Source organism: Sus scrofa, chromosome 12, assembly GCF_000003025.6.
Source record: "Sus scrofa isolate TJ Tabasco breed Duroc chromosome 12, Sscrofa11.1, whole genome shotgun sequence".
In the NCBI taxonomy this organism is placed as follows: Eukaryota; Metazoa; Chordata; class Mammalia; order Artiodactyla; family Suidae; genus Sus; species Sus scrofa.
The window spans coordinates 20,082,500-20,108,226 of NC_010454.4; the positions used below are offsets into that span (position 1 = coordinate 20,082,500).

At 50.2% G+C, this 25,727-nt stretch overlaps 3 protein-coding genes and 1 long non-coding RNA gene across 5 annotated transcripts in view; 1 reads left to right on the top strand and 3 right to left on the bottom strand.

Annotated features, from left to right (window-relative positions):
- VPS25 (vacuolar protein sorting 25 homolog) lies at positions 365–5,944 on the bottom strand. Of its 2 annotated transcripts, XR_002337103.1 has the most exons (7): positions 5,930–5,944; positions 5,334–5,525; positions 4,974–5,119; positions 4,232–4,285; positions 3,483–3,571; positions 2,629–2,704; positions 365–973 (listed from the first exon to the last, which is right to left on the bottom strand). XR_002337103.1 is itself a non-coding variant. In XM_021066978.1 (6 exons), the coding sequence occupies exons 1-6, from the start codon at positions 5,384–5,386 to the stop codon at positions 861–863; spliced, it is 531 nt and encodes a 176-aa protein (XP_020922637.1). In that variant the 5' UTR covers positions 5,387–5,459; the 3' UTR covers positions 365–860. The 2 variants fall into 2 exon arrangements, 1 of the variants encoding a protein (XP_020922637.1); XM_021066978.1 differs by lacking the exon at positions 5,930–5,944 and having other exon boundaries at positions 5,334–5,459.
- RAMP2 (receptor activity modifying protein 2) lies at positions 9,705–11,927 on the bottom strand. Its single transcript, NM_214082.1, is given in 5 exon segments — positions 9,705–9,894; positions 9,897–10,151; positions 10,281–10,392; positions 11,306–11,371; positions 11,809–11,927. Coding segments are annotated over 4 exon segments (533 nt in total). The 5' UTR covers positions 11,909–11,927; the 3' UTR covers positions 9,705–9,894.
- LOC106505425 lies at positions 21,764–25,555 on the bottom strand. Its single transcript, XR_002337104.1, has 2 exons — positions 25,397–25,555; positions 21,764–22,054 (listed from the first exon to the last, which is right to left on the bottom strand). It is a non-coding gene; the product is annotated as an uncharacterized LOC106505425 (long non-coding RNA).
- EZH1 (enhancer of zeste 1 polycomb repressive complex 2 subunit) overlaps positions 25,245–25,727 on the top strand; it is a 32,021-nt gene continuing 31,538 nt past the window's right edge. The window contains 1 exon segment of the mRNA NM_001243206.1: positions 25,245–25,259. The gene's annotated coding sequence lies outside the window, so the exon portion shown is untranslated.

Genomic DNA, 25,727 nt, shown 5'->3' on the forward strand with positions numbered 1-25,727 from the left:
CGGTTTACTCCCCCTCAGCTCCCCCTGGTCTCAACTACCCCACCCAGACCAGATGGAGGGAGGGAGGGGCTCCAGAGGAGCTCAGGACTCCAAGGGGAGATGGCGGAGGGCAGAGTGAGCTGTTAAGTCACTCCATTTCACAGACAGAAAGCAGTCTGTCTGTCCCCAAGCTGTGTCCCATCAGCACTCCCCCACGCAGCCCACCCAGCAGATGTAAAACCACAGGCTCACTGGAGCTTGCCAGCCTGGGAGGACCTTTTCACAGGCCTTTCTGTCCCCTCTCCTAGGCTGGGATTCACTCAGCAGGTTAACATTTCTCAACCCTCCCTTTGACCATTGCAGTAGTAACTTCAACGGCAGACAGTGGGGTTGAGCTTTTTAATGTTATAAATCTGTGTCCGGCCCGCCTCTCACTGCCAGGCCCCTTCCTGGGCCTCCTATCTTCATATTGCCTGGAAGGCTGCCTGCAGCCAGGGCTTTGCCCATCCCCTAAGAAGGATCCAGCACCAGCCTGAGAGGGGAGGTGGCAGCAGCTGAGAGGGTAGGAGAGGGAAGAGACAGAAGCTTGTGCAGGCGCATGTGTGTATGAACTTATGTGAACACATGTGAAGTGTCAGGTTTACAGACCCCAGTTCAGAAGAGGAGGTGGGGCAAGAAGATGCACATCTTTTCTCCCTGGCACCCCAGCCTCACCCTATTCCAGGGACAGACACATGGTGAAGGTAAGAAACCCATCCCTGGACTGGAGCCCTTTTGAATCTGGTGGAGTCACAGATCCAGTCTGTGGGGACACTTGGTCTGTCTCCTTTTGAAAGCCCTGGAAGGGTGGGAGGTAAGAAGTAAAGGGAGACAGGTCTCTGCTAGAAGAACTTGACGCCTCGGCCATCGCTGACGGTGATGATCTCAGCCTTGTGCTCCTGCTGTAGGGCCTGCAGAGCCCGCAGTAGAGTTGCCTCATCCAGCCCATGGAACTCTGGACAGGGAGAGATGGGTAGTTAGGGACACTCAGCTCCGTGGGGCTCAAGGCCTCTGAGAAGAGCAGGCTAGCTGGAAGCTGAGACCTAGCAAGGCCATCTATATTGTTGCAGCTGCCACCCACCCTTCCTGGGAATTCCTCAGGAGTAAGGGGTGGAAGAAAGCCTGAGTCAACATGGAATGAGAGTTCATGCTTATTTCCCCCTTCAATCAGACACAATCCACATGTGCTCCTGCATTACCAGCCCCCCCCCATTAGGTTCTGATATACAAGAGGAACACCATTTGCTTGTGGGCCACAAAGACGGGGCCCTGACAATCAAGCCGAGGGAGGTGAAGACCCTTGTCACCTGCACACTGACCCTAAATGCATCTGTACCCATTGGGAGGACCTGTCCTAACACAAAGAGATACAGCCATACCTCTGGCCAGGAGACTGCTAAGGTCCAGCACAGATATCTGTCCTTTCCTAGCTAAAAAGAACAAGGCTGGGAGCCAAGGGCCAGCTGAGTATCTAGAGATACAGCAAGATACTGCCGGGAGATGTAAGAGGCAGGAGGCAAGCCTTAACAGGCTTGCAACACCTCACCCCCTGCGGGGGCCCAGCTCTTGAGTCAGGGAGCTTGCTTTCTGAGGAAGCCTCCAACTTTGCCTGGCCTGAGTGGTGGGCTGGGCAAGGCTGCAGCACTGAAGTCATGGCATGATGGTGGGAGTAGCAAGCAGAGGCCTGCAGGAAAGGGGGGAAAAGCCAAGAGCTGTAAACTCTGTTGGGGCAGCCAGGTCTGGCAGAAAGGGGAGGTGCCCCCTTTTCCCCAGCTAAGATTGGTACTTTTGGTGATCCTGGGGATCAGAATATGAAGTCAGAGGTAAAAGAGAGTATTTACACTATGTAAAAATCAAACAGTATACAAATCCTTGCCTGGCCAGAAACCAGAATATTCTAAAGGGCTGGGGGTGGGGATGGGGGTGTTGGCCCAATCCCTTTAGCTGACACCCACAGATCTTGAGCTCTCTATAAGAATAAAGGGTGAAAGAAAGCCTGAGTCAGCAAAGAAGGAGATTTCAGGCTTAATCTCCTGCCCAGGTTCTTCATTTGGTGTCTACACCAAAAATTCATACCTTTTCATGGGTCACAGATGCCCTTCAAAATCTTATAGACCCTATCCCTAGAAAAATGCACATACATACCTACTAACAAAATTCATGGGTTTCTGCATGTGAATTCAGGTGGTTTATGAAAATCTTGGACATGGGTTAAGAACCCTTGTATTATTTAGTATTTAGATTCAGAGGCAGAAAAATGGGAAATCCGAATGTCTACTAAAAAAGGTTTAGAGAGTAGTTCCCGTCGTGGCCCAGTGGTTAACGAATCCGACTAGGAACCATGAGGTTGTGGGTTCGATCTCTGGCCTTGCTCAGTGGGTTAAGGATCCAGCGTTGCCGTGATCTGTGGTGTAGGTCGCAGACGAGGCTCGATCCCACATTGCTGTGGCTCTGGCGTAGGCCGGTGGCTACAGCTCCAATTCAACCCCTAGCCTGGGAACCTCCATATGCCGAGGGAGCGGCCCTCAAAAGGCAAAAAGACCAAAAAAAAAAGGATTAGAGAGACGAGGATTCAGATGACAAAACTGGGGCGGAAGGGAAAAGCATTACCCTCATCCTCTGTGTCTTCCCCATTGGTCAGTTCATACAGAGTGAATACGGAGTTGTTCTGGCCACTCCTGGAAACCTGTGGACACAGAGAACAGCAACTGAATAAGAACCAGGAATTCCCTGGGAGAAGGTAAACTCACCAGCTCCACCTCTTTGACCCAAGAATGATACTTATTCCCAAACCAGAACTGTCAGCTCAGCAGAGGTGTGGCCTGAAGACCACAAGCCCTACAGGTGCTATATTTATACATGTACGCACACACATGCGGAACCACTAAACCACAGGCCTTTACGTGGCTGAGGAGTGACCTCTCACTCTGGTTGTTTTCCTGTTCAAGAATGGGTGCTATGTGTTTGTTATATTTGGGTTGTTGATGCTTCTTCCCCTCCTCTGTCCCTTGGGAATGTTTAGGGCTGGTAGTAACCGGGAATTCGAGAGGGAGAGTCTGTCCCCAATGCCCACACTGGTTCAGAATGTCTCATTTATATTGTGGACAGCCCCATAAGGATGTGGGGGGGGAGGGGCTCCAGGTTTTTGTTTTGTTTTGTTTTTTCCTTCCTTTCCCCATTTATCTTCTGTGGCCAGAGGCTCCAGCCAACAATAGTACTCATGGTTCCCAGTACTGCATCTTCCAAACATGGCCTCACATAGCCTCTGGCCTCCTACGGGCAAAGAAAGGGAAGTTCTTTGCAACCAGGGAAATTGAGTCAATGAAAGAGACTTGCCTGGAAGACGTACACTTCCTCTTTCTACCCCCTCCCACTCTGCTCAGTCTGGATCTGACAGCACCAGGCATCTGCTGAGCAGATTCATTTTCCTTTGCCTTGGGTCACTGCTGTCCGAATAGTCTCACCCATTGATAGATGAGTTTCCCCCATTCTTCTGGCCTCCGCCACATGATCAGGAAGCTAGACTTGTTCTTATCCAACCACTCCAAGTTCCCTGCAAAACAGATACTTATGAAAAAGCATCATGCTCTAAAAGAGACAAAGAGGCAAAAACCAAGATGGAACAGACTCAGCTTTCAGAGAGAGAAATTCAAGAATTGTTTTACTACTATTATCTCAAGGCATTCATTTCCCTTCTCTTTAGGTCTTAAGACACAGGTGGAGATACTTCAATTTTGTATACCAGTGGGGGAAAAGAACTCAGGGAATTGGACTATTCTACAGAACACTCGGCTTCAAACCGAGGGAGGAAAAAAAAAAAAAAAAGGTTTTAAAAGAAAAGACTTGTGCTAAGGTGCCCTTAAGAAAACGCAATTAGGAGTTCCCGTAGTGGCTCAGCAGAAATGAACCTGACTAGTAACCATGAGGTTGCGGGTTTGATCCCTGGCCTCCCTCAGTGGGTTAAGCATGTCTGTGACCTACACCTGAGCTGTGGTGTAGGTCACAGACACAGTTCAGCTCAGATCTTGTGTTGCTGTGGCTGTGGCATAGGCCAGCAGCTGTAGCTGATTCAACCCCTAGCCTGGGAACTTTCATATGCCATGGGTGCAACCTTACCAGGCAAAAACAAACAAACAAACAAACAAACAAACAAACAAAGAAAGAAAGAAAGCTGACTAGGAGGAAAAATAAGCATTTGGGGAACTGAACCCACCTTTCTTCCTCAGTTCCTCTAATACAACTTGGATTGATTCCACAGGGAGCTTCCCTGGTTTAAGGTTAAGGAAATGGCATTAATGGAATGAACTGGGTGGGATAAAATTTCTCAGAGCCAGGCTCAAGCTTAGAACTACCCTTCTTTTCCCTCCCACACACATAAATGTGCAATTCCCCAATAGGATATAAATTGGCATTTTCTGCATCTTGGGAGGGGGAGAGATAAAGAGAACTAGTCCAATTGAAAGGAAAAGCTTCAGAGAATGAAAGGTACTATTATTTCTCATCCTCTGACCTCTCTCCTTCCTCAGCTGTTCTCCAGATATTTTAGGGATGAATCAGGCAGCTAAAGCAAATGACCCTTACTTCCTGGGATGAGAAGAGTAGGTGGAGAAAATTACTAAAGGTAATGCCAGAGTTTGAGCCTCATACAGAGGAAGACAGAAGATTCAACGAGTCAAAAAGGCTCAGGTTGATAAACTTGGTACTTGGCTTCCGGGCAGAAAATGTAAGATCTGAATGACACCTGGGTACTCACTGCCTAGGACAAGAGCACTTGGCACTGCATTTGGGTTGGAGTTGGAGGAAAAATGGATGTCAGCTGCACAGACTGGCTCTTTCCCAAGTCCAGTTTGGGTGGGAACCTGCCTTCTGTGGGTGAAGAGGGTGTGAAGTCTGGGCATGTAGGGAAGTGTGGAAGTGCATGTGTGTGGGCTGTGGAAGAGCCTGAGGGAGGATACGCTGTAGCTTCACGTTGTTGAAAAGCGGGCTCTCCTGAGCTTCCATCACCGTCATGCTGGACTGTTTGTGCAGGCGGCAGAAGGACAGGACCAGAGAGCACCAGGCGGCCAGCTGCTTCTGCCGAGTGTCCACGTTCGGTTGCAACCTACCGGGTGAAGCGGGTGGGGCAAAGAATTAGAGGACGTGAGAGGGCGACCGGCGGCGCTTGCCGGAGGCGCGTTTTAGGGAGAAAGTGAGGGACTGCGGGTAGTGGCGATCGGGTCCGTTCTCCCCCTCCCCGTTTGAAGCATCAGGGCTGAGCCCGGGGTCCAGGGGAGGGGAGGGAGGCCCGGCGGGGCTTCTCGGGGTCTGAGCCTCACGTAAAGAAGGGCGGGAAGCGATACTGCCACGGCCACTCGAAACTCATCGCCATCGTAGTAGCCCAGGAACCCCGGAACCCGGCGGCAAAGGACTTCCGGTCTCCTCCCCGACTCGTCCGGGTAGAAAGCATAGCAGAAAGGTTCCGGGCGTCCCTGCTGGTTCCTTGCCATTATCCCCCAAATCCTTGCTGTCTAGATCAGAAAGAGCCCTGAGGAGTTTTCTCATTCTGCCTTAGAGAAGGGTAGTGACTTCCCCAAAAGAGGCATAGTAGAACTGCAAGTAGAACCCAGGTCTCCAGAGTGTTAATACTCGCTAGGTTTCTTTTAATATTAACTTTTGTGTCATTTAAGCTAAACGCCTCGCAATTCCCCATTCTCCTCAATTCCTTTTTCTTTCCACTCCATCATTCTCCAGGAGCACATTTGTAGCTTTTATCACTGGAAACGGCTCTGATTCCATGACTCAGAGCTGCCATATTTGACCACAGCCACCCCTCTCACAACTCTCCCACTTCTTCACCTATCTAGTCTCAAGTCTCTGGACCCGACTCTTTGCCCAGCCTAGACTACTCAATTCTGTCCCCTTGCCTGCTTACCTCCTGCTCAGTTTCCAAACCAGAGTTTGTTTGTTTTGTTTTGTTTTTGGCTCTGCCAGTGACTTGTGGAAGTTCTCAGGCCAGGGATCGAACCTGCACCACAGCAGTCACCTAAGCTGCAGTGACAACGCAGGATCCTTAAACCCATTTGCCATCCAGAGAACTTCAAACCAGAGTTGTTGATTCTTGCCCACCTGCCCCACGACCTTTTTTTCACACCTTGGCCCAGGAGTATTACTGGGGAAAAAAAAAAAAAACAAACACCAGAACCTGATGACTGAGCCCAGATTCCCTGACTAACCTCGCTGCTGGGTAATCAATGCACCCCAGTGATACTTTGTCTTTTATTGACTCCCTGTCACATTCTTCAAGGTGACTCTTCAAACTTTTCCACATCCATCAAGCCATTCCACCTGTTCTCATCTCCTGTGTCCCTGCAGAATGCCCTTCCCTTCTATTTTTGTGAGATTAAATCCATACAGGTGAACTCCTTAATCTTTCCTCTCTGTCACCTAACACAATTCATCTCTCAAAAATTCCTCTCCACCTTGCTCCTTTTTGGACTCAAAGGAGGAAGTGTCACTCTTCCTTTATAAGCCCAACCCTTTGGCATCTTCTTGCCTCTCCTTTCCAATTTCCTCCAGGACTTCTCTTCATCTTCCCTTTTTCCCTTTCCCCTAGCTCCTCTCCTCTAGTCTACAAACATGCAGTCATCTCTCCTTGGAAAGATGGAGTTTCCTTCCCTCTACCAGCCTCTTAATTTCCTGTCTGATCTCTAATATCTCCTCCATCAAAGTCCATCCTTCATTGTGTACAATTCCTGGTCCACCATTCAATAGATGATGTTCTCTCAAAGGGCATCATCCCGTTTGCTCCCATGGCACTGTTTTATCCTTTTCTGTTACTGTCTTTCTGATCTTTCCCTTCATGCTCTTTTTCCATCATTGTTTAAATGTAGTTATTTCCTAAGAATGTCAGCCTTCTTCAGTACACCTCTCTGAGAACTCTCATCCCTCGCATGGCTTCATATGGCATTTATGTGCAGGAGACTCTTAAACCTATACTTCTAGCTCCAATCCCTTTCTACCACCAGCATTCCCACCACCACTCCCATTTCTAACTCTCTGTAGTACATCACAGCTGTTCCATTGTTACCTCATATTATACATCCTTTTCTCAGGCCAGCTTCTCCTCCTAATGGGCTTTTAAAAATTATTATTACTTCCACCATTGTCCTAGTAACTCAGTTCAAAGCTGGAGTCAGTCCTAATCTCTCCTCTCCCTCACCTTCATAGCCAAACCCTACAGATTCCCTCCTTTGTTTTTAATCATCTTTCCTACTTTTAAATTATTTTCCATTTCCCCATTTACCACTCCTTTAGTCCCTCTGCCCTCATTTTCTCAAGACTAGATTATTGCAATAATTTCCTATTTCACCTCCCTTTCTATTCTCTCCCTTAGGGGAATGTACTCAATCTAAGGCTAATCAGGTGCCAAATCTACAGTCACCCTCCTGTGATCTCACCTCCTGTGATCACACCTTGGGTAGACATGATCCCTCCTTCCTTTGCACTCAGATCATATTTGCTTTGCATCTCTTGCCATGACTCTCATCACACAGGCCATTGTTTGTGTTTATTTGTGTACATATCAGCTCCCTACTAGATGAAAGGCATTGGGAACAGAAGCCAGCCCTATCTAACTTGTGTTCCCAACACAATATGCTATACACAGTGTCTTACACCAGCATGCAATTGATGTATTTTAGTAAAATACATGGGGTTCCCACCATGGCGCAACAGGATCAGCAGTGTCTCTGGAACTCTGGGATGCAGGTTTAACCCCCAGCCTGGCACAGTGGGTTAAGGATCCAGTGTTGCCACAGCTGCGGTGTAAGTTGCAACTGTGGCTTGGATCTGATCCTGGCTCAGGAACTCCGTAGCCTGTGGCATGGCTGGAAAAAAAAAATGCATGAAGGCAAATATGAGCCAAGAAGAGGATGGGTATACCCTTGGAGAAGACAGATGCATTGATGGAAATAGAGCAAAGATTTCTCTCTGTTGAAAAGTCAAAATGTCCTAGGGAACAGGTATGTCTCTAGAGACAGATGTGTCCCAAGGAGAGAAGAAGTGTGTCTCAGAGAATGAATAGATGTATTCCAGGAAGCATGTGGGTATGTATGTATGGAATAGACAGGCGTGTCCCAGGAAGTAGCTATGCATGTACTCAGGGAGGCACATACATCAACAAAGAGGGAAGGAGAGGTCCTAGAGAGGCACCAGGTGCCACAAGGAGTAAACAGATGTCTTTATGAAGAACAAAGTTATTCTCTAGATGCTTCTGTTTTGTTTTTTTGTTTGTTTGGTTTTTGTCTTTTTTGGGGCTGCACCCGCAGCATATGGAAATTCCCATGCTAGGGGTTGAATTGGAGCTGCAGCTGCCAGCCTATGCCACAGCCAGCAATGCCACATCCAAGCTACATCTGCAACTTATGCCACAACTCGTGGCAAGGTAGAATCTTTAACCCACTGAGCGAGGCCAGGGATTGAAGCTGCATCCTCATGGATACTAGTTGGGTTCTTAACTCGCTGAGCCACAATGGGAACTCCTTTCTAGATTTTGTTTGTTTGTTTTGCTTTTTTTTTTAGGGCCGCACCCACCACATATGGAGGTTCCCAGGCTAGGGGTCGAATCGGAGCTACAGCTGCCGGCCTACACCACAGTCACAGCAACATCAGATCTGGGCCATATCTGTGACCTACCCTGCAGGTCATGGCAATGCTGGATCCTTAACCTACTGAGTGAGGCCAGGGATTGAACCTACAACCTCATGGTTCCCAGTTGGATTCATTTCCACTGCATGACAATGGGAACTCCCTATGTTTTTGATGACCCTGCAGGTTTGTCCCAGGGAGAACTGGAGGTGAAGGTTTCCTGGTGAGAACTGGGCCTCACTGTCCAGGGAACATACAGGAGTGTCCAAGTATAGAAATGGTTCTCTATGGTCTCTAGGTATGTCCCTAGTAAGTGGGAAGGTGTATTAAGGAAGCATAAGTATGGATCAGGAAGCCAACAGAAGGGTCCAGTGAAGAACTAGGTTGCTATGGGGATGATGGGTCTCTATCTCATGGTCCTATCTCCTCTGTTTTGAGCTTCTTCCAGGTCATGTCCCTCTTCTGGTTGTTGGCTTTAGTGGACACCAGGGGGCAGTGTGCAGCCAGGCTGTAGGCCACACCCACCCAGGGTCCAGGACAATGTAGGATGAGGGCCAAGGACCTGGAGGGGAAGTCCTGGGGTGAGTCTAAAAGAAGCCCCCACTGCCTTTGTCCTCAATCCTGAGGTCCTTAGGGAGGGACTCTTGTTGGTCATGTCAGGGCTCCAACTCCCAGGCCCTGGAAATCAACTGAGCCATGAAGAAGAGTAAAATTCAGGGCTCCTGGGTGGTCCCCTTTGCTTCTTGCAGGAGTCACAGCAGAGAGTCCTCCCTCCTCCCTCCCCCCTCACCTCTCCAGCAGCTGTGCAAACCGGAAGGGAGTCTCTTCCTGCTTGTTTCCTGGAGCTGGGTTTGGATAGGGGCAGGAAAGGCCTGGCCTTGGGAGGAAAGAGTACAGGGGTGTGGCCTTCAGGTGGGGGAGGGGATGGGGGCAGGTAAGTGAACAGAACTGTGGACCTATCCAGATTCTTCCAGCTCTGCTCCCTAGAGCTGAGGGCCTGTGGGAAAGGCAGAGAGTCTGGGAAGGATACAGATGGGATGGGGAGGGGAATGGCGTACAAAAAAAAAAAAAAAAAAGTTTTATTTTCAAGATTACAGAACTTGTGCCATGACACCACCCAGCTTCCATTTCCACCAATCTAAGGCTCTGCGGTTGGGGTGGGAGTGAGGGAAGGAAGTCGGGAGGGGGGAGGAGAGAGACCTGGTGGTGGCAGAGGGAAGGAGGAAGATGGCTACTGAAGAGCTCACGCCACCTAGGTCTGGGCTTCAGGGTCTTTACTCCTCCATACCACGAGGGTGACGAGGAAGGGGATGAGGCAGATGGGGACCATGATCATGGCCAGGAGCACATCCTCTGGGGGGTCTGAGAAGGTGGGCTGCACCAGGGAGCAGTTGGCAAAGTGGATCCGGTGAGCCTCAAAGATGATCCGTTCTGCCCAGGGATTGGGGAAGCCCAGCTTGAACGCATCTGCTTTCTGTTCCAGGCATTCTTGAAGGATGCTATAAGGCCTGGGGGCAGGAGAGGACTGGAGTGAGGGAGGGGTTAGGCCCAGAAAGAGGACCGGCCCACACTCACTCAAGGCCCACAAGGAACAAGCCCCCACCCCTGGTCCAAACCGCCTCCGGCATTGCCCCTACCTGCTAATCAGGGCCCAGTCACACCAATCCTTTTTGATAGAGTCCATATAATCCTTATAATCGTGCCAGCAAAGTTGGGCATCTGTCTCATAGTTCTCCTCCAGTGTTTTCCCTGTAGGTAGAGATGCTGCATATCGACCACACCCCAGCCCTCCCTCCAAGCCCTCTGATCCAGATAGTTCCATTGAGGAACCACGGTTTCTGTCTTTGAATATAGGGACTGCCAGGAGAGCCTCAGAAATTTCCCAAGCAAGACACTCCTGGCTGAGGAGAGAGTCCCAGCTCAGGAAAAGTTTAATGCCTCCCGTGTGCACGGACCTCCCTACCTAACAAGAGCTTCCACATCCACTTTTTCTGGGGCCTTCCTCTTTTTCCTTTAAGACCGCACCTGCAGCATATGTAAGTTCCCAGGCTAGGGGTCAAATTGGAGCTGTTGCTCCCAGTCTACACCACGCAGGATCTGAGCAGCATCTGGGACCTACATCGCAACTCACAGCAACACGGGATCTTTAACCCACTAAGCGAGGCCAAGGATCAAACCCACGTTCTCATGGATACTCACTGGGTTTCATAAGGTACTGAGCCACGACAAAAAAAAAAAAAAAAAAAAAAAAAAAAAAAAAAAAGAACTCCCGCGTTGCCATGAGCTATGGTATAGGTCACAGACTCTGATCGGATCTGGTGTTGCTGTGGCTGTGGCCGGCAGCTGTGGCTCCGATTTGACCCCTAGCCTGGGAACCTCCATAGGCCACAGGTGCCGCTTTAAAAAGATAAAAAAAAAAAAAGGAATTCCTTTTTTTGGGGGAGGGGGGTTTTCTAACCCACTGTGAGGTGGACCAGCTCAGAGCTGATGGGGTCCCTCTGGGATGAGAGGTAGAAAGACTATAAGGAACCCCAAGAGAAAAGAGAGGGGAATTTAGGGGAGCCAACTAAGTTTGGGGCCTAGCCTGTGGGAAAGGGACCCTGTTCACTGACCTCTCTCTTCCTTTCCCCTAGCCACCCTCCCACAGCCACTGGGTACTTACCTTCTAAATTTAAGTAATCTGGGGTGGGAAAATGCTGAGCCAGGGACTCCTGGGGCTTCAGGACAGCTGTGGGCAGAAAAGAAAGAGAGCAATGAGCGGTCGGATGGGGATCTGGGCGGTGGAGCCTGGAGGAGGGGGGGTTGTGGGTTGGGGGCCGAGACTCTTGGAAATCAGGGCTACTCTCAGAAGAGAAAGAGGAGTAAGGCAGGCCCCCACCGGGTGCCCGGAAGAAAGGGGCTGCACCAATTCCTTCCCACTCATACCCAAACCCCCTGCCTCCACATCAGCCCCAGACCTCCCAAGACCTCTCGGAGGGGCCCTGGCACCCCAGCTTTCGCCAAGTGGGAAGCAGCCCGCGCGGCGTCCTCACCGAGGCGGGGCCGTCCGAAGGGCAGCGCTGTCCGCACCCGCACCCCGGGGCCGTTCCGGCCTCGGCCGTCCAGCCCCCCTCCCCTCCAGGGCCTCCCGCGCCTCCTGCCCGGGCCCCGGGGCGCTGCGCTCACCGCCCAGCAGCAGGAGGAGGCGGAGCGCTGCCGGTCGCCCGGCGCGGGTCGCGGGGAGCCGCGGGCCCCCGGCGGCGCGCTCCGCTCGCAGCGAGGCCATCGCGCGGCGAGCAGGCGAGGAGGGGCGGCGGCGCTGAGCCGGGCGCTGGCGGGGGCGCCAATATCCTCGTCCCCAGCCGCAGGAAGCCGCGCCGCTTCCTCGCAGGGGCTGGGACGGCTGCGGCCACGTGGGGGGCGGGGGCGACGCCCGGGGCCCGCGGGCTGGAGGGGGAGTCGCTGCCCCACCCGGCCCTGGCGCCCGCCTGGCCGGCGTTGGCCCACCCTTTCCTCCAGTTCACCCCGTGTGGCTGGACAGCTCCCCTCGTAACCCCAGAACCGGGATCATTTCCTCGGCTCTGCTGCATGGCGCCCAGGCCTCGCCGGGGTCTCCCAGCATCCGCTCCCCGCTCCCCGCACTCTAGTCGCCCTTTCCCTTTCTCCGCGAGTTTGTGGGGGGAGTGTTGGGGGAGGAGGGTGTGGGGAGAGGGAGGGGGCTGGGAGCTCAGAGGGCCTCTCTCGACGCCTCAGTATCTAAGGCTGGGGGTTGGGGTTGTCCTGGGCCGTGGGGGAAGGGGCGCCTTGAGCTGGGCTCCGCGTTCCCTTTCCCTGGGAACACCCACTGCTGTCGGCCTGCCTGCCAAAACCGGGGAGGAAAAGAGGGAGCCAGCCCTTCCGAGTCGGGAGAAGGCCTGGGGATGGGGGTAGAGGGGAAACCAAAGCCCATACCCTCCCTTTGAGGCAGTCCCTGGGCCCTAGACCCACAAAGCAGATTGAGGGCAGGGGCAAAAGTAAGACTACTCCCCCCGCAAGGAGAAAATAGCCACAGCCCTTCAAGGCCAAGGTTGTGAGAAAGGAAGAGTTTAGACTAGAACCTACAATGTGTGGCTTCATTCATGAGATGGGTGCATAATTTACAGAGGAGGAAGCTAAAGCTCAGAGGAAAGCCCAGAACTTGAGTTCAGCCCCGGGAGTCCTGCCTTCCCGCTTTCCAGCTCTATAGCCTGGAATGACATCAGTTACCATCAAGAATTCTCTGATCCCTTCTGTGTGAACGTGGGACTAAATCATAGTGAGGGTGACACTTGTGAAAGGGCACTGAACTCAGCAGACACTGGTTTCCTTTCCTCTTTTCCTAAGGACTTGCTTAAGGTCGCTCTTCTGAGAAGCAGGAAGGCTGAGCCTGGGGCCCCAGCGGCTGTGACTTCTGCCACACCACAGCTGTCTCCGTGTCCTGAGCCAGAGCTTCATTAGTCTGAAGCAGCGGAGGATCCCAGGAGCTGCCTTGGCCATGACGTTCAACTCCAGACACAGCTGTCAGCACCAAACTTTCCTAAATTACTCCCAGACACTGACCCTTGGACTCAGCTGCTGCTGTTGTCCCAGTTTACTGATTCCTGCCCACCACAAATTATCTGTCACGATCTCTCTTCAAATCTTTATCTCAGGGTCTTAGGCTCTTAAATCATGGCCACTGATAACCTCTTGTACCACCAGGGGTAGGGTCAAGAGGTTGCTTTAGCAAGGCATCCAGAGGGAAGTTGCCCACTTGGCATGAACCTCAAAGCCCTCCTGGTGAGGGTCATCTTCTGCACTGTGCAGAGAAGAGCCAGGCAGCCTTGGAGCCACTTCACACCAGGGACAAACTCCGTGCCTTCCCTTCCACCCTTGACTGCCCTTTGCAAAAAGGGAACATGGTCAAGAGGGAGATTTCTGGGTGATAAGCTGGGAGGAGGAAGCAAAGAGGGGCAGACAGCCAAATCGGCCATTTCCACTGGCCAGAAACACCCGAGCCCACTGTGGGTTAGGACTGGGGTTGGGATCAAGATCAAAGTTGACCGAAACAAATGTTGGGTTTTACATAAGGGAGTGGTATCATGGATAAAAACAAATAAACTGTGGTTAGGACTCTGAAGGCAGTTTTTGCCTCGTGTCCCACTGTGTAACCTCGGGCAGGCTATTTCATGTCTTTGGAGCTCAGCCTTTTCATATATAAAATGATCTTAGTACCAAAGGAGAAAAGTAAGTGACTTGGAAGAAAGTGGTGGCTTTCGCCTAGAGCTGGGTTGAGCTTGCGTCCTGATGGGTGGGGAGACCGCCGAAGGAGAGCTCACTGTAGCCGTTCCTGAACTTGGGAGTCCAGACCTCCTGTTGGGAGACTCTCCCCTGATTCTCCTCTTCCCAAGTTTCTTCGCCAGTTGGATGACTCCTGGGGGCAACCTGGTAACTGGGGGGTCTGCTACTGAGGTCCTTTGGGACTGAATAAGGACTAGAGACCTCACCTTTTCCAAGGTGTCATAGGAAATAGTCCCATGATCTTCAGCAAGGGGACAGAGAAGGGCTTCATTAGGGACAGAGGCTGGTTCTTTCATGGAAGTCCTGTTTTCCACCCCTGGGAGCCCTTACTTTTCCTTTCTATGCTCATTTCTGCTTTAAAATATATACTTTTTTTTTGGTCTTTTTTGTCTTTTTAGGGCTGCACCTGTGGCATACGGAGGTTCCCAGGCTAGGGGTCTGATCAGAGCTACAGCTGCCAGCCTACAACACAGCCACAACAATGCCAGATCCAAGCCGCGTCTGCAACCTACACCACAGCTCATGGCAACACCGGGATCCTTAACCCACTGAGCGAGGCCAGGGATTGAACCCACAACCTCATGGCTCCTAGTCAGATTCGTTTCCGCTGCTCCACGATGGGAACTCCTTAAAATACACACTTGCTGTAAAAGTGAACTTTTTTTTTTTTTTTTTTTTTTTTGGCCACACTCACGGCATGTGGAAGTTTCTGGCCCAGGAATCAAACCTGTGCCGCAGTTGTGACCTGCACCACAAGCTGTGGCAACATCTCCTTAACCCACTGTGCCACGTGGGAACTTCCTAAGATGTACTTTTTAACTGAAAGTAATACACAAATTTTTTTTTTTTTTTTGGTCTTATTTTCAGACTGCACCTGCAGTTCTCAAGTTAGGGGTTGAATCAGAGCTGTAGCTTCGGGCCTACAACACAGCCACAGCGACGCCAGATCTGAGCTGTGTCTGCGACCTACATCACAGCTCACAGCCACACTCAATCCTTAACCCACTGAGGGAAGCCAGGGATTGAACCCAAGTCTTCATGGATGCTAATCGGGTTCGATAACCACTAAGCCACTACGGGAACCCCTCACTGCAACATATTTAAACACAGAAAACTCATTCCTTTCTCACCTTTTTTGAACTTTAGGAAAAAACATAAAATGGGATGTAATATCCTCATTGTTCAGTGACTTAAAAAAAAATCAGGAGTTCCTGTCGTGGCGCAGGGGTTAACGAATCCGACTAGGAACCATGAGGTTGCAGGTTTGGTCCCTGGCCTTGCTCAGTGGGTTAAGGATCCGGCGTTGCCGTGAGCTGTGGTGTAGGTTGCAGACGCGGCTCAGATCCCGCGTTGCTGTGGCTCTGGCGTAGGCTGGGGGCTACAGCTCCGATTCGACCCCTAGCCTGGGAACCTCCATATGCCGCAGGAGCGGCCCAAAGAAATAGCAAAAAGACAAAAAAAAAAAAAAAAATCAATACTATGCCTTAGGTTATCTTTCCATGACACGATACACAGATGTGCCTCTGTAGTATAGTAGTGTCTTTATCTCTTTTTCTTACACCCAGTGAGGTCTAGGTTTTGAGTTTCCCACACACTCCCTTATTCCTCTATCCCTACCCGACCCCTACCCTCACTACTTGGGAAGAGAGGGAACTGGTTCTGATCCAGCTGGACATTGACATGAGATTTCTGGCCCCAACCTAGATTGACTTCTCCTGGACAGGGATCCTACTGCCCTGTAAATTTCCCTTCTTATTACGGGCCAAGAGCTGTCCCGCCCAGATCAGGGAGAGAGGTGACGTCATGCTAAGAAGGAGTGCCTTTTCTAATTCTCAGCTTTCCCCCTACACAGGCAGACAAATCCAGAACAACATAGGGGGAGTAAAAAGCACCAGGGGCCTTCTATGCTATGAGCATCCAGGAACTAGCATCTCTGCAGCGTAAAGACCATCACACACACTAGCCTCTTGCCCAGCTGTCTGGAAGAAGAGGGCAAGCAGAGCACCTGGGGAAGGTGTGGGGAAGAGTCAGGGTCAGGGAAGGCAGAAGTTCTGCCTGGGAGGGGCTGATCCTTCCAAGCAGGAGAGAGGAGACAGACTTCTTCAGAGAGCAGGGAGGCAGCAGGGACAGCCAGGGAGCCAGCTGACTAAGGGAGGGAAAGACAAAGGGGTTAGGACACAACTGCTCCATCTCTCCCCAGCCTCCTCATCTCCCGCATGATCCCCTCTCACAGGGAAGAATGGTTATTGGAGAAAACGTTGGCTCCCTTATAAGATCTGTAAGTTATAGGAAAAAAGCAGGGAAAATGGTCAAGCAATTTTCCTTACCAACTGCTAGGGACTTAACAGTAGCTACCGTTTATTGAACAATTACTATGTGCTGCATAATGTGTCCTCTGGCACATATGCTATGTGAGCTGCAAGCATTTCTTAAAACTTCACCACCATAGGTGTTCCCATTGTCGTGCAACGGAAACGAATCCGACTAGGAACCATGAGGTTGTGGGTTCAATCCCTGGTCTTGATCAGTGGGTTAAGGATCCAGCATTGTCATGAACTGTGGCATAGGTTGCAGACACGGCTCGGATCTGGTGTAGCTATGACTATGGCAAAGGCGAGCAGCTTAGCTCCTATTCATCCCCTAGCCTGGGAACCTCCACATGCTTTGGGTGCAGCCCTGAAAAGCAAAAACGAACAAACAAGCAAATATTTCACCACCGTAACTTCAGAATTATCTTGTGCATGGGGGAAATGGGGAAAACAGGAGTTATTTGCTCAAGGTCCCAGAGAAAATAATTGGCAAAGCCAGGATTTAAACCCAAGACTGATACTAAGCTTCATATCTTAGCCATTAGACTTATCACCTCCCTCTCACTCTTTTTTTTTGCCAGCACCCACAACATGCATAAGTTCCAGGGCGTGGAATCGAACCTGTGCCACAGCATCAACCCAAGCCACAGCAGTGACAAGGCCAGATCCTTAACCTTCTGAGCCACCAGGAAACTCCTCCCTCTCACTACAAAATCAGGATGTTGATTTTTTTTTTTTTGGTCTTTTTCTTTTTCTTTTTTTTCCCCCCTGTCTTTTTGGGCCACACCCATGGCTTATGGAAGTTCCCAGCCTAGGGTTTCCCAGCCTACACCACAGCCACAGCAATGCCAGATCTGAGCTGCATCTGCCACCTACACTGAAGCTCACGGCAGCACCGGATCCTTTAACCCACTGAGTGAGGCCAGTGCCAAGCCAGCATCTTCATGGATACTAGTCCTATTCTTAACCCACCGAGCTACAACGGGAACCCCAGGATGTTGATTCTTTACTGGGTCCTGAGGAGAGGGGAGAAGGAGATAGGCTTTTTCCAGGACCAGACTGAGCCCTCCAGAAAGAGGAAGATCCTTCTTTCCCCACTCTGTGCGCATAGCCTCCTCCTCTCCTCCTTCCCTGACCCAAGCTGGACCATGACATCACATGGTGGAGGCTGTTTTTCTCAAAAGAACCCAGGCCAGATTTACAAGAAGGACTTTCAGACAGCGTGACTGAAGAGGATGGTGGCCAAGAGACCACAGCACACGCCCAGCAGTGCTGAGAACACTGCTGGTCCCTCGGCACCTGGGGCTGACTCATGGTTGCTGTCGGGACCCAATGCTAGATGCCAGGATCGTTTTCGCCCTTCCTCCACTCCTTAGGACTGGTCCTCAGAAACCATCCCCAGGAGCTCTTCTGTCCCCTCCCAGCACCTTAGAAGTCTAGGTGTTGTATAACATGGGGACGGCTCCAGGAAGCCAAGCAGCATGCTCAGGGCTTTGTACAAATCGTTTCACTGAAAACTCACAACTCTATTAAATGAAGTACCATAGCAACCCACTTTCCAAAGGAAAAAACTGAGGCCGAGAAAGATTAATCAATACCTGATGGCAGTCAACCTACCATCCAACCTGCTAGACAGAATCCAACCTACGATCCATCCAACCCGGTGGAAATAGTAAGGGATGGGGAAGCCTGGCCAGAAGGGCAGCCAGGACAGGGCTCCTCAGGGCCTTCCCCACTCATTATGATTCCTGTCCTATCTATGCTTCTTTCACCTGCAGGTGGTATCTTTTCACATCCTTTCTCCCACTTTAATGCATTAGGTGGATAATGAAAAAAATCCACAATGTTAGAAAATAAATCATTTTCAAGAGCGTAGCAAGGATCCAACTTCAGCAAATAGGAGACTAAGCACATGTATGTTTAACACGTGCTATGTGTGTAATGTGAGCTTAAGTGATCTTATAAAAGGCATATTTTTCTCATCTTTAAAATGGGGATAGGAGTCCCCACTGTGGTACAACAGGATTGGTGGTATCTCTGCAGCAGTGGTATGAAGGTTCTATCCTCAGCCCAGCACAGTGGGTTAAGGATCCAGCATTGCTGCAGCTACAAAATAGGTTGCAACTATGACTCAGATCTGATCCCTGGCCTAGGAACTCCATATGCTGCAAGCGCAGGCAAGAAAAAAAAAAATACAGGACATAGAGGAGTGCTTGGTCCATTATGTATATATATATACACATATATATATATATATAAATAAAATTATTATTTCTTTTTTCCTTTTTTTTTTTTTTTTTTTGTCTTTTGTCTTTTCTAGGGCTGAATCCACAGCATATGGAGGTTCTCAGGCTAGGGGTCCAATCAGAGCTACAGCTGCCAGCCTATGCCACAAGCCACAGCAACACCAGATCTGAGCCACATCTGTGACCTACACCACAGCTCACAGCAACGCCAGATCCTTGACCCACTGAGCGAGGCCAGGGATTGTACCCGCCACCTCATGGTTCCTAGCCGGATGTGTTTCCGCTGCACCACGACAGGAACTCCAACAATTATTATTTCTATTGCCTGAGTGGTTAAAAGCACACCCTTTGCAGTCAAGTAGGCCAGCACCATTGCTTATTTGGTTGTATATGACCTCGTGCAAGTTACTTAACTCCTTTGAGCTTGTTTCCTTATCTACAAAAATGGGGTTTCTGGTGTGTATCTCACTGAGCAGTAGAGATGAGGCATGTTAAAACATCTGGCCCCATGCCTGGCACTAGTAAGCCTGAGATAAACGGTAGTTACTATCATAATATGTACTATATAGAGTTATGAAACTCTAGGTCCAAGGTATTCTGGGATCCTTCCAGTTTCTTTCTTTCTTTTTTTTTTCATTACATGCCACTCTGTATTGAAAAGAATACAGATTTTGGAGTCAGATAATCCTAGCCTCGGTTCAAATTCCAGTCCTCCGACTTTACCAGTGTTGTCAATCTCCCTGAGCCTCAATGTTCTCTGTAAATTGGGGATAACAATACCTGCCCCCCGGGTATCTTGCATGAGATGATGTACGTTCACATCCGGTCCAATATCTAGTGATTATGTGAATGCTAAAGGCAATGAGTGAAATATAAAAATAAATGCGATTTAGATTTATTCCTTCCCATGGATGTCATCTATAGACTTATGTGTTGTCCTTTTCTTTCCCCTAGAGAGTCCCCACAGCCTTGTATCCCATCCTAGCTGCAGTGAGGTTCAAAGGGCCATAGTTTCAGAAGCATGGGACTCTGTTGATAAGCCAGGAAAGAAAGAAGGGGAAGTCTCAGAGCCAAGGGGCACTCCCCTTTCCTGTCTGGCTAGGATTTGTTTGTCTTCCACACAGGCTGTGCTGTGCTGATATGGGGTCTGTCCAGTGTCCAGCTATGACTGGCATCTCCAGTACAGAGCAAGTGAGGAGACCCTTGCCTTTCAGGAACTGTTTTCTCCTGAATTTGCAGAGAAGAGTCTCAAATCCATTTCGCTTTCTGATTCCACTGGTGAGAGGAGACAACAGTGGAGGAAACAAACTCGTGATTCAGAGCTAGACCTCAGAGGAAAAGTGGAGGTAGAGTGGAGTCGTTCAGAGTACAGGTTTGGAGTCAGAACAACGGGGCCCCAATCCTGGCCACACCATTTACCAGCTGGGTGACCTTGGGCAAGTTCCAGAATCTCTGTCTCTTTTTTTTTTTTTTTTTTTTGCTTTTTTAGGGCTGTACTCACAGCATGTGGAGGTTCCCAGACTAGGGGTGGAATAGGAGCTTTAGCCGCCGGCTTATGCCACGGCTACAGCCTCAACAACATGGGATGCTAGCCAAGACGGCAACCTACGCCACAGCTCACAGCAACGCCAGATCCTTAGCCCACTGAGCAAGGCTAGGGATTGAACCTGCGTCTTCATGGATGCTAGTCAGAATCGTTCACCACTGAGCCACGAGGGGAACTCCAAGTTCCAGAATCTCTTTAAGCTCTGGCTTCCTCAGCTGCAAAACGCATGTAAGGCTATGGCTGAGTTCGAATGGAAGGAGACGACCCATCATTGCAAAGCACTTCGCACAACGCCAGGCACATACTGAGTGGCCCGTATTTGAAGGTTATTATTGCTTTTTCTAGTCCTGCAGTTCTACCGTGGAGGACCCTGCTGGCCAGGAAGGAAGCACAGCTCGTTAGCTGTCTAGCTGATCAGGGCTACTTCCCAGGCGGGGCCGTGCCAAAGGCGCGCCCTGTGGGATCGAGGCCCAGCATTAATTGTGCCAAGAGAGCTGAGAACGGGCAGTGCCACCCTAGCCATGAGGTTGGAGCTTTCAGAATGTGCGCAAAGCGAAGCCTGAATCCCACCCGCCCAAGTAATCCCCCTCAAGAGAAAGTCCCTTCCTGCTGGACTTATTTATTTTGTAATCAACAAAGACTAAGGAGGCCAATGTTTTGGCTTGGAGGCTCAGAGTTTAAACTTCTAACAGCCACGGACAAGGGTTTATTGTGGGCCTGTTCTTGCTTGCTGAATTGAATGCATTATTATGATCCCTAAGCAACCAGGGGTCAGGAGCTAAGTACCTGAGGCGGAAAGCTGGGATTTTGAGATCAGAGGACACAATGTCCGGGGGTGGAGAGGCTTCCAAAATTGGGCCATGTTTCCAGGCTCAGTGGTGTCCAGACCTTAACTTGCTCTGGAGCTGCCTTTGCCTCGAAGTGTTTCAGGGAGGGGCCTGGCACGCAAGCTGGCCCCACCAAGGCCTGGGCAGCAGCCCCAGTTCCTGGTGACCTTCATGCAGGCTTTTAGGTTGTGCTTTGCTTTGTTTTCTTGTTTGTTTCTCCACAGCAGGGTGGCCCTTCCCTGCTTCTGGGTGGGAAATGGGGGAGGAGGGAGGGTGCTTTCTGCCATCTCCGCAGCTGTGTTTACACTTCCCTGTCAGGGACTGTCTGGGGCCCAACCTTTCCTCGGTCCTTTGTGTCCCCTCAGAGAAACGCTATTTGATATCCTGTGGGCTTTTCAAGGGAGGGGCGGAATGAGCCGAGGTGTCACCATCCAAAGGGGGCTGGAAGGGAGGAGGGGAGGAGGAAAGCTGGAAGGGAGGATGGAATCTTGCAGAAAGCTCCGTTTGAATTCTGGGAAGCATCGTCTCCTTCCCTTTCTACTAGTGGCCTGAGGACCAGCAGGGGACAAAAGTACACTTAGAACTTGCCTGTCCCAGAAGGAACAGAGCACGTGACATGCCGTTTCTAATCACCGGATGGAACAAAATCTTGCTTTGTGATGGCGAGGCAAGTGCACAGAGCAGAAGAGTTTTCCCTGAGGCTTCTCTGGGGCCAGTGGTCAGAGATACAGCATGTTAAAGCCAATAAGATCATGTTAAGATACACCCAAATTAAAAGGGATTTAAGAAAATGGTCAAGTAAATAATGCTCTTCTCCAGAAAGCTGAGCTGGTATTAATCAGTATACTAGTGTTGCTGGACTCTTGGCCAAGCCCAGGAGAATGGCTGCCAAGGCAAATCAGGCATCAGGTTTCATAAATTAAACACATAATTTTATTTTTCCGCAATAGGGAACTTTCAGAAAAAGAACCATCCCTGTTAGGCTACTCAGCACACTTTGTCCAGTTTCATTCAGCCCCAGAGGCCTCGGATTTAAGAGCAAGATGCACAACCGAAAGCCAGGAGGGACACAGTTACTCCTTTCTCCTATTAACTGCCTGCGGGTGGGGCTGGGCCGAGTGGGGCAGAGGTGCTGGTACTGTTTTTCGAAGGTCCAGTAGCTGACCACGTGCCAATGGTTTTTCCACGAATTTATAGGACAAAGACCTGAAGGGCCGGAAAAGCAAAAGTTAGAAGAAGAGCTGGTCAAACAAAGACTGGTTGACAGCGTCTCATGGACCATGGTCACCTAAGAACATGCCTGGCCTCAGGAAAATCTCTCTCCCATCAGAGAGGGAGAGAGGAACCTATTGGCAGGCAAATTTTCTCCAAGAACCGCATACTTACTGGTGAATGTGGAAAGTTGTTTTTTATAGTCAATTTGTGAGCAAGGATTACTAAATGCTGTGTTAGTCCCATGCCAATTATCAGGGTGGATACGAAAGAGGTAGCAGCATGGTAGTGAGGGTGAAGTGGTGATGGGCTGAAGCCTGGGGTGATGGGGGGGAGAAGGCAAGTTTAATGAAATCCCCTCACCTCCCTTTCTTTCCACCTTAGAATATTTTTGTCGCCATATTTTCTTCATTATGGCAAAACGTCTTCATATGTCTTGTCTTGTCACTTGGCATACTTCCCTAAAGCAATGTGGTCCACTCCTATGGTGTTAGTTACCAACAAGAAGTTGATGAGTCCCAGACGGCTCTCCAGGCTCAGTCCTGACATTCAGATCTTCTGAATGTCTCTTCCTAGACAACTCCAATTCTTTTGTGTGTGTGTCTTCTTAGGGCCGCAGTTGTGGCATATGGAAGGTCCAGGGGGTCTAATCAGAGCTGCAGCTGCTGGCCTACACCAGAGCCACAGCAACGATAGATTCAAGCTTCCTCTTTGGTCCACTCCTCAGCTTTTGGCAATGCCACAGCTACAGCAACGCCAGATCCGAGCCTCATCTGTGACCTACATCACAGCTCACGGCAATGCTGGATCCTTAACCCACTGAGTGAGACCAGGGATCAAACCTGCGTTCTCATGGATGCTAGTCAGATTTCTTAACTACTGAGCCATGACCAGAACTTCAATGCTGGATGCTTAACTCATCAAGCGAGGCCAGGAATCCAACCCGAATCCTCATGGATGCTAATTGGGTTCATTACCACTGAGCTACAAGAGGAATTCCCACATTCTTTTTTTTTTTTTTTTAATCTGTTGCCTGCCCCTTTCCTTTCTTTTTAAACCCATATTCTTTATTTCAGCAATTATTTATATAGTGTAATTGTTCTCACACTTGGTTACACAGTGGAATCACCTGGGATGTTCTTAGAACTCTTGTGGCCCAGGCTGACCCCCAGAGCAATTAATCAGGCTCCGAAGGTAGGAGGAAGAAATGAGTAGTTATTAAAGCTCCCCATGGGAGTCCCCTGGTGGCTCAGCAGGTTAAGGATCTGGCATTGTCATTGCTGTGGCAGGGGTTCAATTCTTGGTCCAGGAACTTCCACATGCTTTGTGTACAGCCAAAAATAGGAAAAAGAACAGTAAATCTGCAATCCAGAGACCTAAGTTTATGACATGACAGAGAAATTATTCATCTGTATAAGGCAAGTCTTTTAATTCCTTTAAGCCAAAGAGCCTTTTGCGTAAAACTGAAATCCTCCCTACCTACTTTATAGAGTTGCGATGACAATTATTTTTTAAAAAGAGAACATTATAGGCTTATAAATTATGTACATCAAGACAGATTTAAGGTAATGCTATTTTGCACTTTGTTTTAATTTTTAACTTTATATTTTGAAATAATTTCAAATTTACTAAAGTGTTGCAAATGGTAGACAGTTCCTATATACTCTTCAGACAACTTCCTCAAGTGTTGAGGAAGTGCAATTGCTCAAACCAGGAATTAAGACAGACAAAATACTATTAACTAAAGTACAGACTTTATTTTGTCTCTCTCTGGTTTTTTTGTTTGTTTGTTTTTTTAGGGCCACAGCTGTGGCATATGGAGGTTCCCAGGCTAGGGGTTGAATCAGAGCTGTAGCCACCTGACTACACCACAGCCACAGCAGCGTGCGATCCAAGCCATGTCTTCAATCTACAGCACAGCTCTCAGCAATACCAGATCCTTAACCCACTGAGCAAGGCCAGGGATGGAACCTGCGTCCTCATGGATACTAATCAGATTTATTTCCGCTGAGCCATGACAGGAACCAGACTTTTAATTTCATCAATTATCCTACTGGTGTCCAATCCAAGATCACACATTACATTTAGTTGTCACATCTTCCAATCTGGGACAACTCCTCACCCCTTGCCTTTTACAACCTTGACTTTTTTTTTTTTTTTTTTTTTTTTTTTGGTCTCTTTGCCTTTTCTAGGGCCCCTCCTGCTGCATATGGAGGTTCCCAGGCTAGGGGTCCAATCGGAGCTGTAGCCGCCGGCCTATGCCAGAGCCACAGCAACGCCAGATCCGAGCCACATCTGTGACCTACACCACAGCTCACAGCAACGCCGGATCATTAACCCACTGAGCAAGGCCAGGGATTGAACCCGCAACCTCATGGTTCCTAGTCGGATTCATTAACCACTGAGCCACGACGGGAACTCCTAACCTTGACATTTTTGAAGATACCAGCCAGTTATTGCATAGATTCCCCCTTATTTTGGATTTGTCTGATGCTTCCTCATACCTTAATTCAGCTTGTCTATTTTTTCAAGAATACTACGAAGTGAGTCTGTGCCCTTATCATTGCATCATATTGATATCTCTCAGCACTAGTTAACTTTGATCACTTGGTTAAGGTGCTGTTTACTAGATTTCTGTCCTATGAAGTTACTCTTTTTCCTTTTGTAACTTACAGGTATCTTGTGAGAATTCAAGGCAGTTACTAAATAACTGGGAAATTTATTGACAGAAATAGGGAAGTCAGGCTCAAATGAGGCAAGAATAACTTAAAGCCCATAGACAGGTGTTTGGGGGTATTTGCAGATGTGAAAGATTCCTAAAAAGGGGTTTCAGGTTGGTTTCAAACGCTTAAGTGAGAAGTGGCTTGTCACCAGCGTGTGGGGATGGTGCAACCGCTGGATAAGGTCTTCAACATATTAGTGGCTCCAGGAGGTTTCCCAAGAGCCCTTCCTGTCCCCGGACAGCGCCGCCATGGAAACCGTCGGACTCGGGTTACACCACTTCTGACTCCGGAGTTGGGCGTATGGGCGCCAAGCCCCAGATGTGCGAAGAAGGAAGCCCAGGCGGCTGCACCAGCCGGGGCGCGGGCGGCGCAGTGCGCAAGCGCCGGGAGGAGGCGCGGGGCGGGGCTGCGCCACGGGGGCGGGGCCGCGGCGCGCAGGCGTCCTAGCGGCCGATCCCTGCGGCTCGGGATGGAGGGTGAGTGAGTAAACAAGCCCGGGCCGGGCTGTGGGGCCGGGCTGTGGGGCCGGGCCTCCGCACCTTGCCACCCGGGGCCTGAGGGAAGGAGGGTCGAAGGGGTCAGAGAACTGGGAGGAAGCGGAGGGGCACATTACCCATCTGGCCGGGGTTAGCGGGGCGCCCACTCCTGGTTCCGAGGGCTGAGGGAACGGGGTCGACGGGGCGACAGAGTCCCGGGCGAGGACCGTGTCTGCTGCGGGGAGCGCAGTGTGTCCCGGAGGAGGAGCGGCGGGGGCGGGCATCGGGACGGGGAATCCCGTTGGAGGGCGGGGTGGGTCGGGAGGGCGGGAGCCCCAACGGAGGGAGGGCGCGGGTGGGCGGTGGCATCTGCTGGGGGCCTTTGGCGAGGTGGACTCCGAGGGTGCTGGGGCAGTGCACGGGGAGGACCGGACACCGGGGAGGCTCAGCTTCCGATGACTTTGGGGG

Coding starts and splice junctions, on each gene's coding strand:
- VPS25 (XM_021066978.1), bottom strand. CDS start 5,386: ATGGCGATGAGTTTCGAGTGGCCGTGGCAGTATCGCTTCCCGCCCTTC. Junction 2,705..3,482: donor GGAAACTCATCTATCAATGG/GTGAGACTATTC, acceptor CTGTGTCCACAG/GTTTCCAGGAGTGGCCAGAA. Junction 974..2,628: donor GGAAGACACAGAGGATGAGG/GTAATGCTTTTC, acceptor CTCCCTGTCCAG/AGTTCCATGGGCTGGATGAG.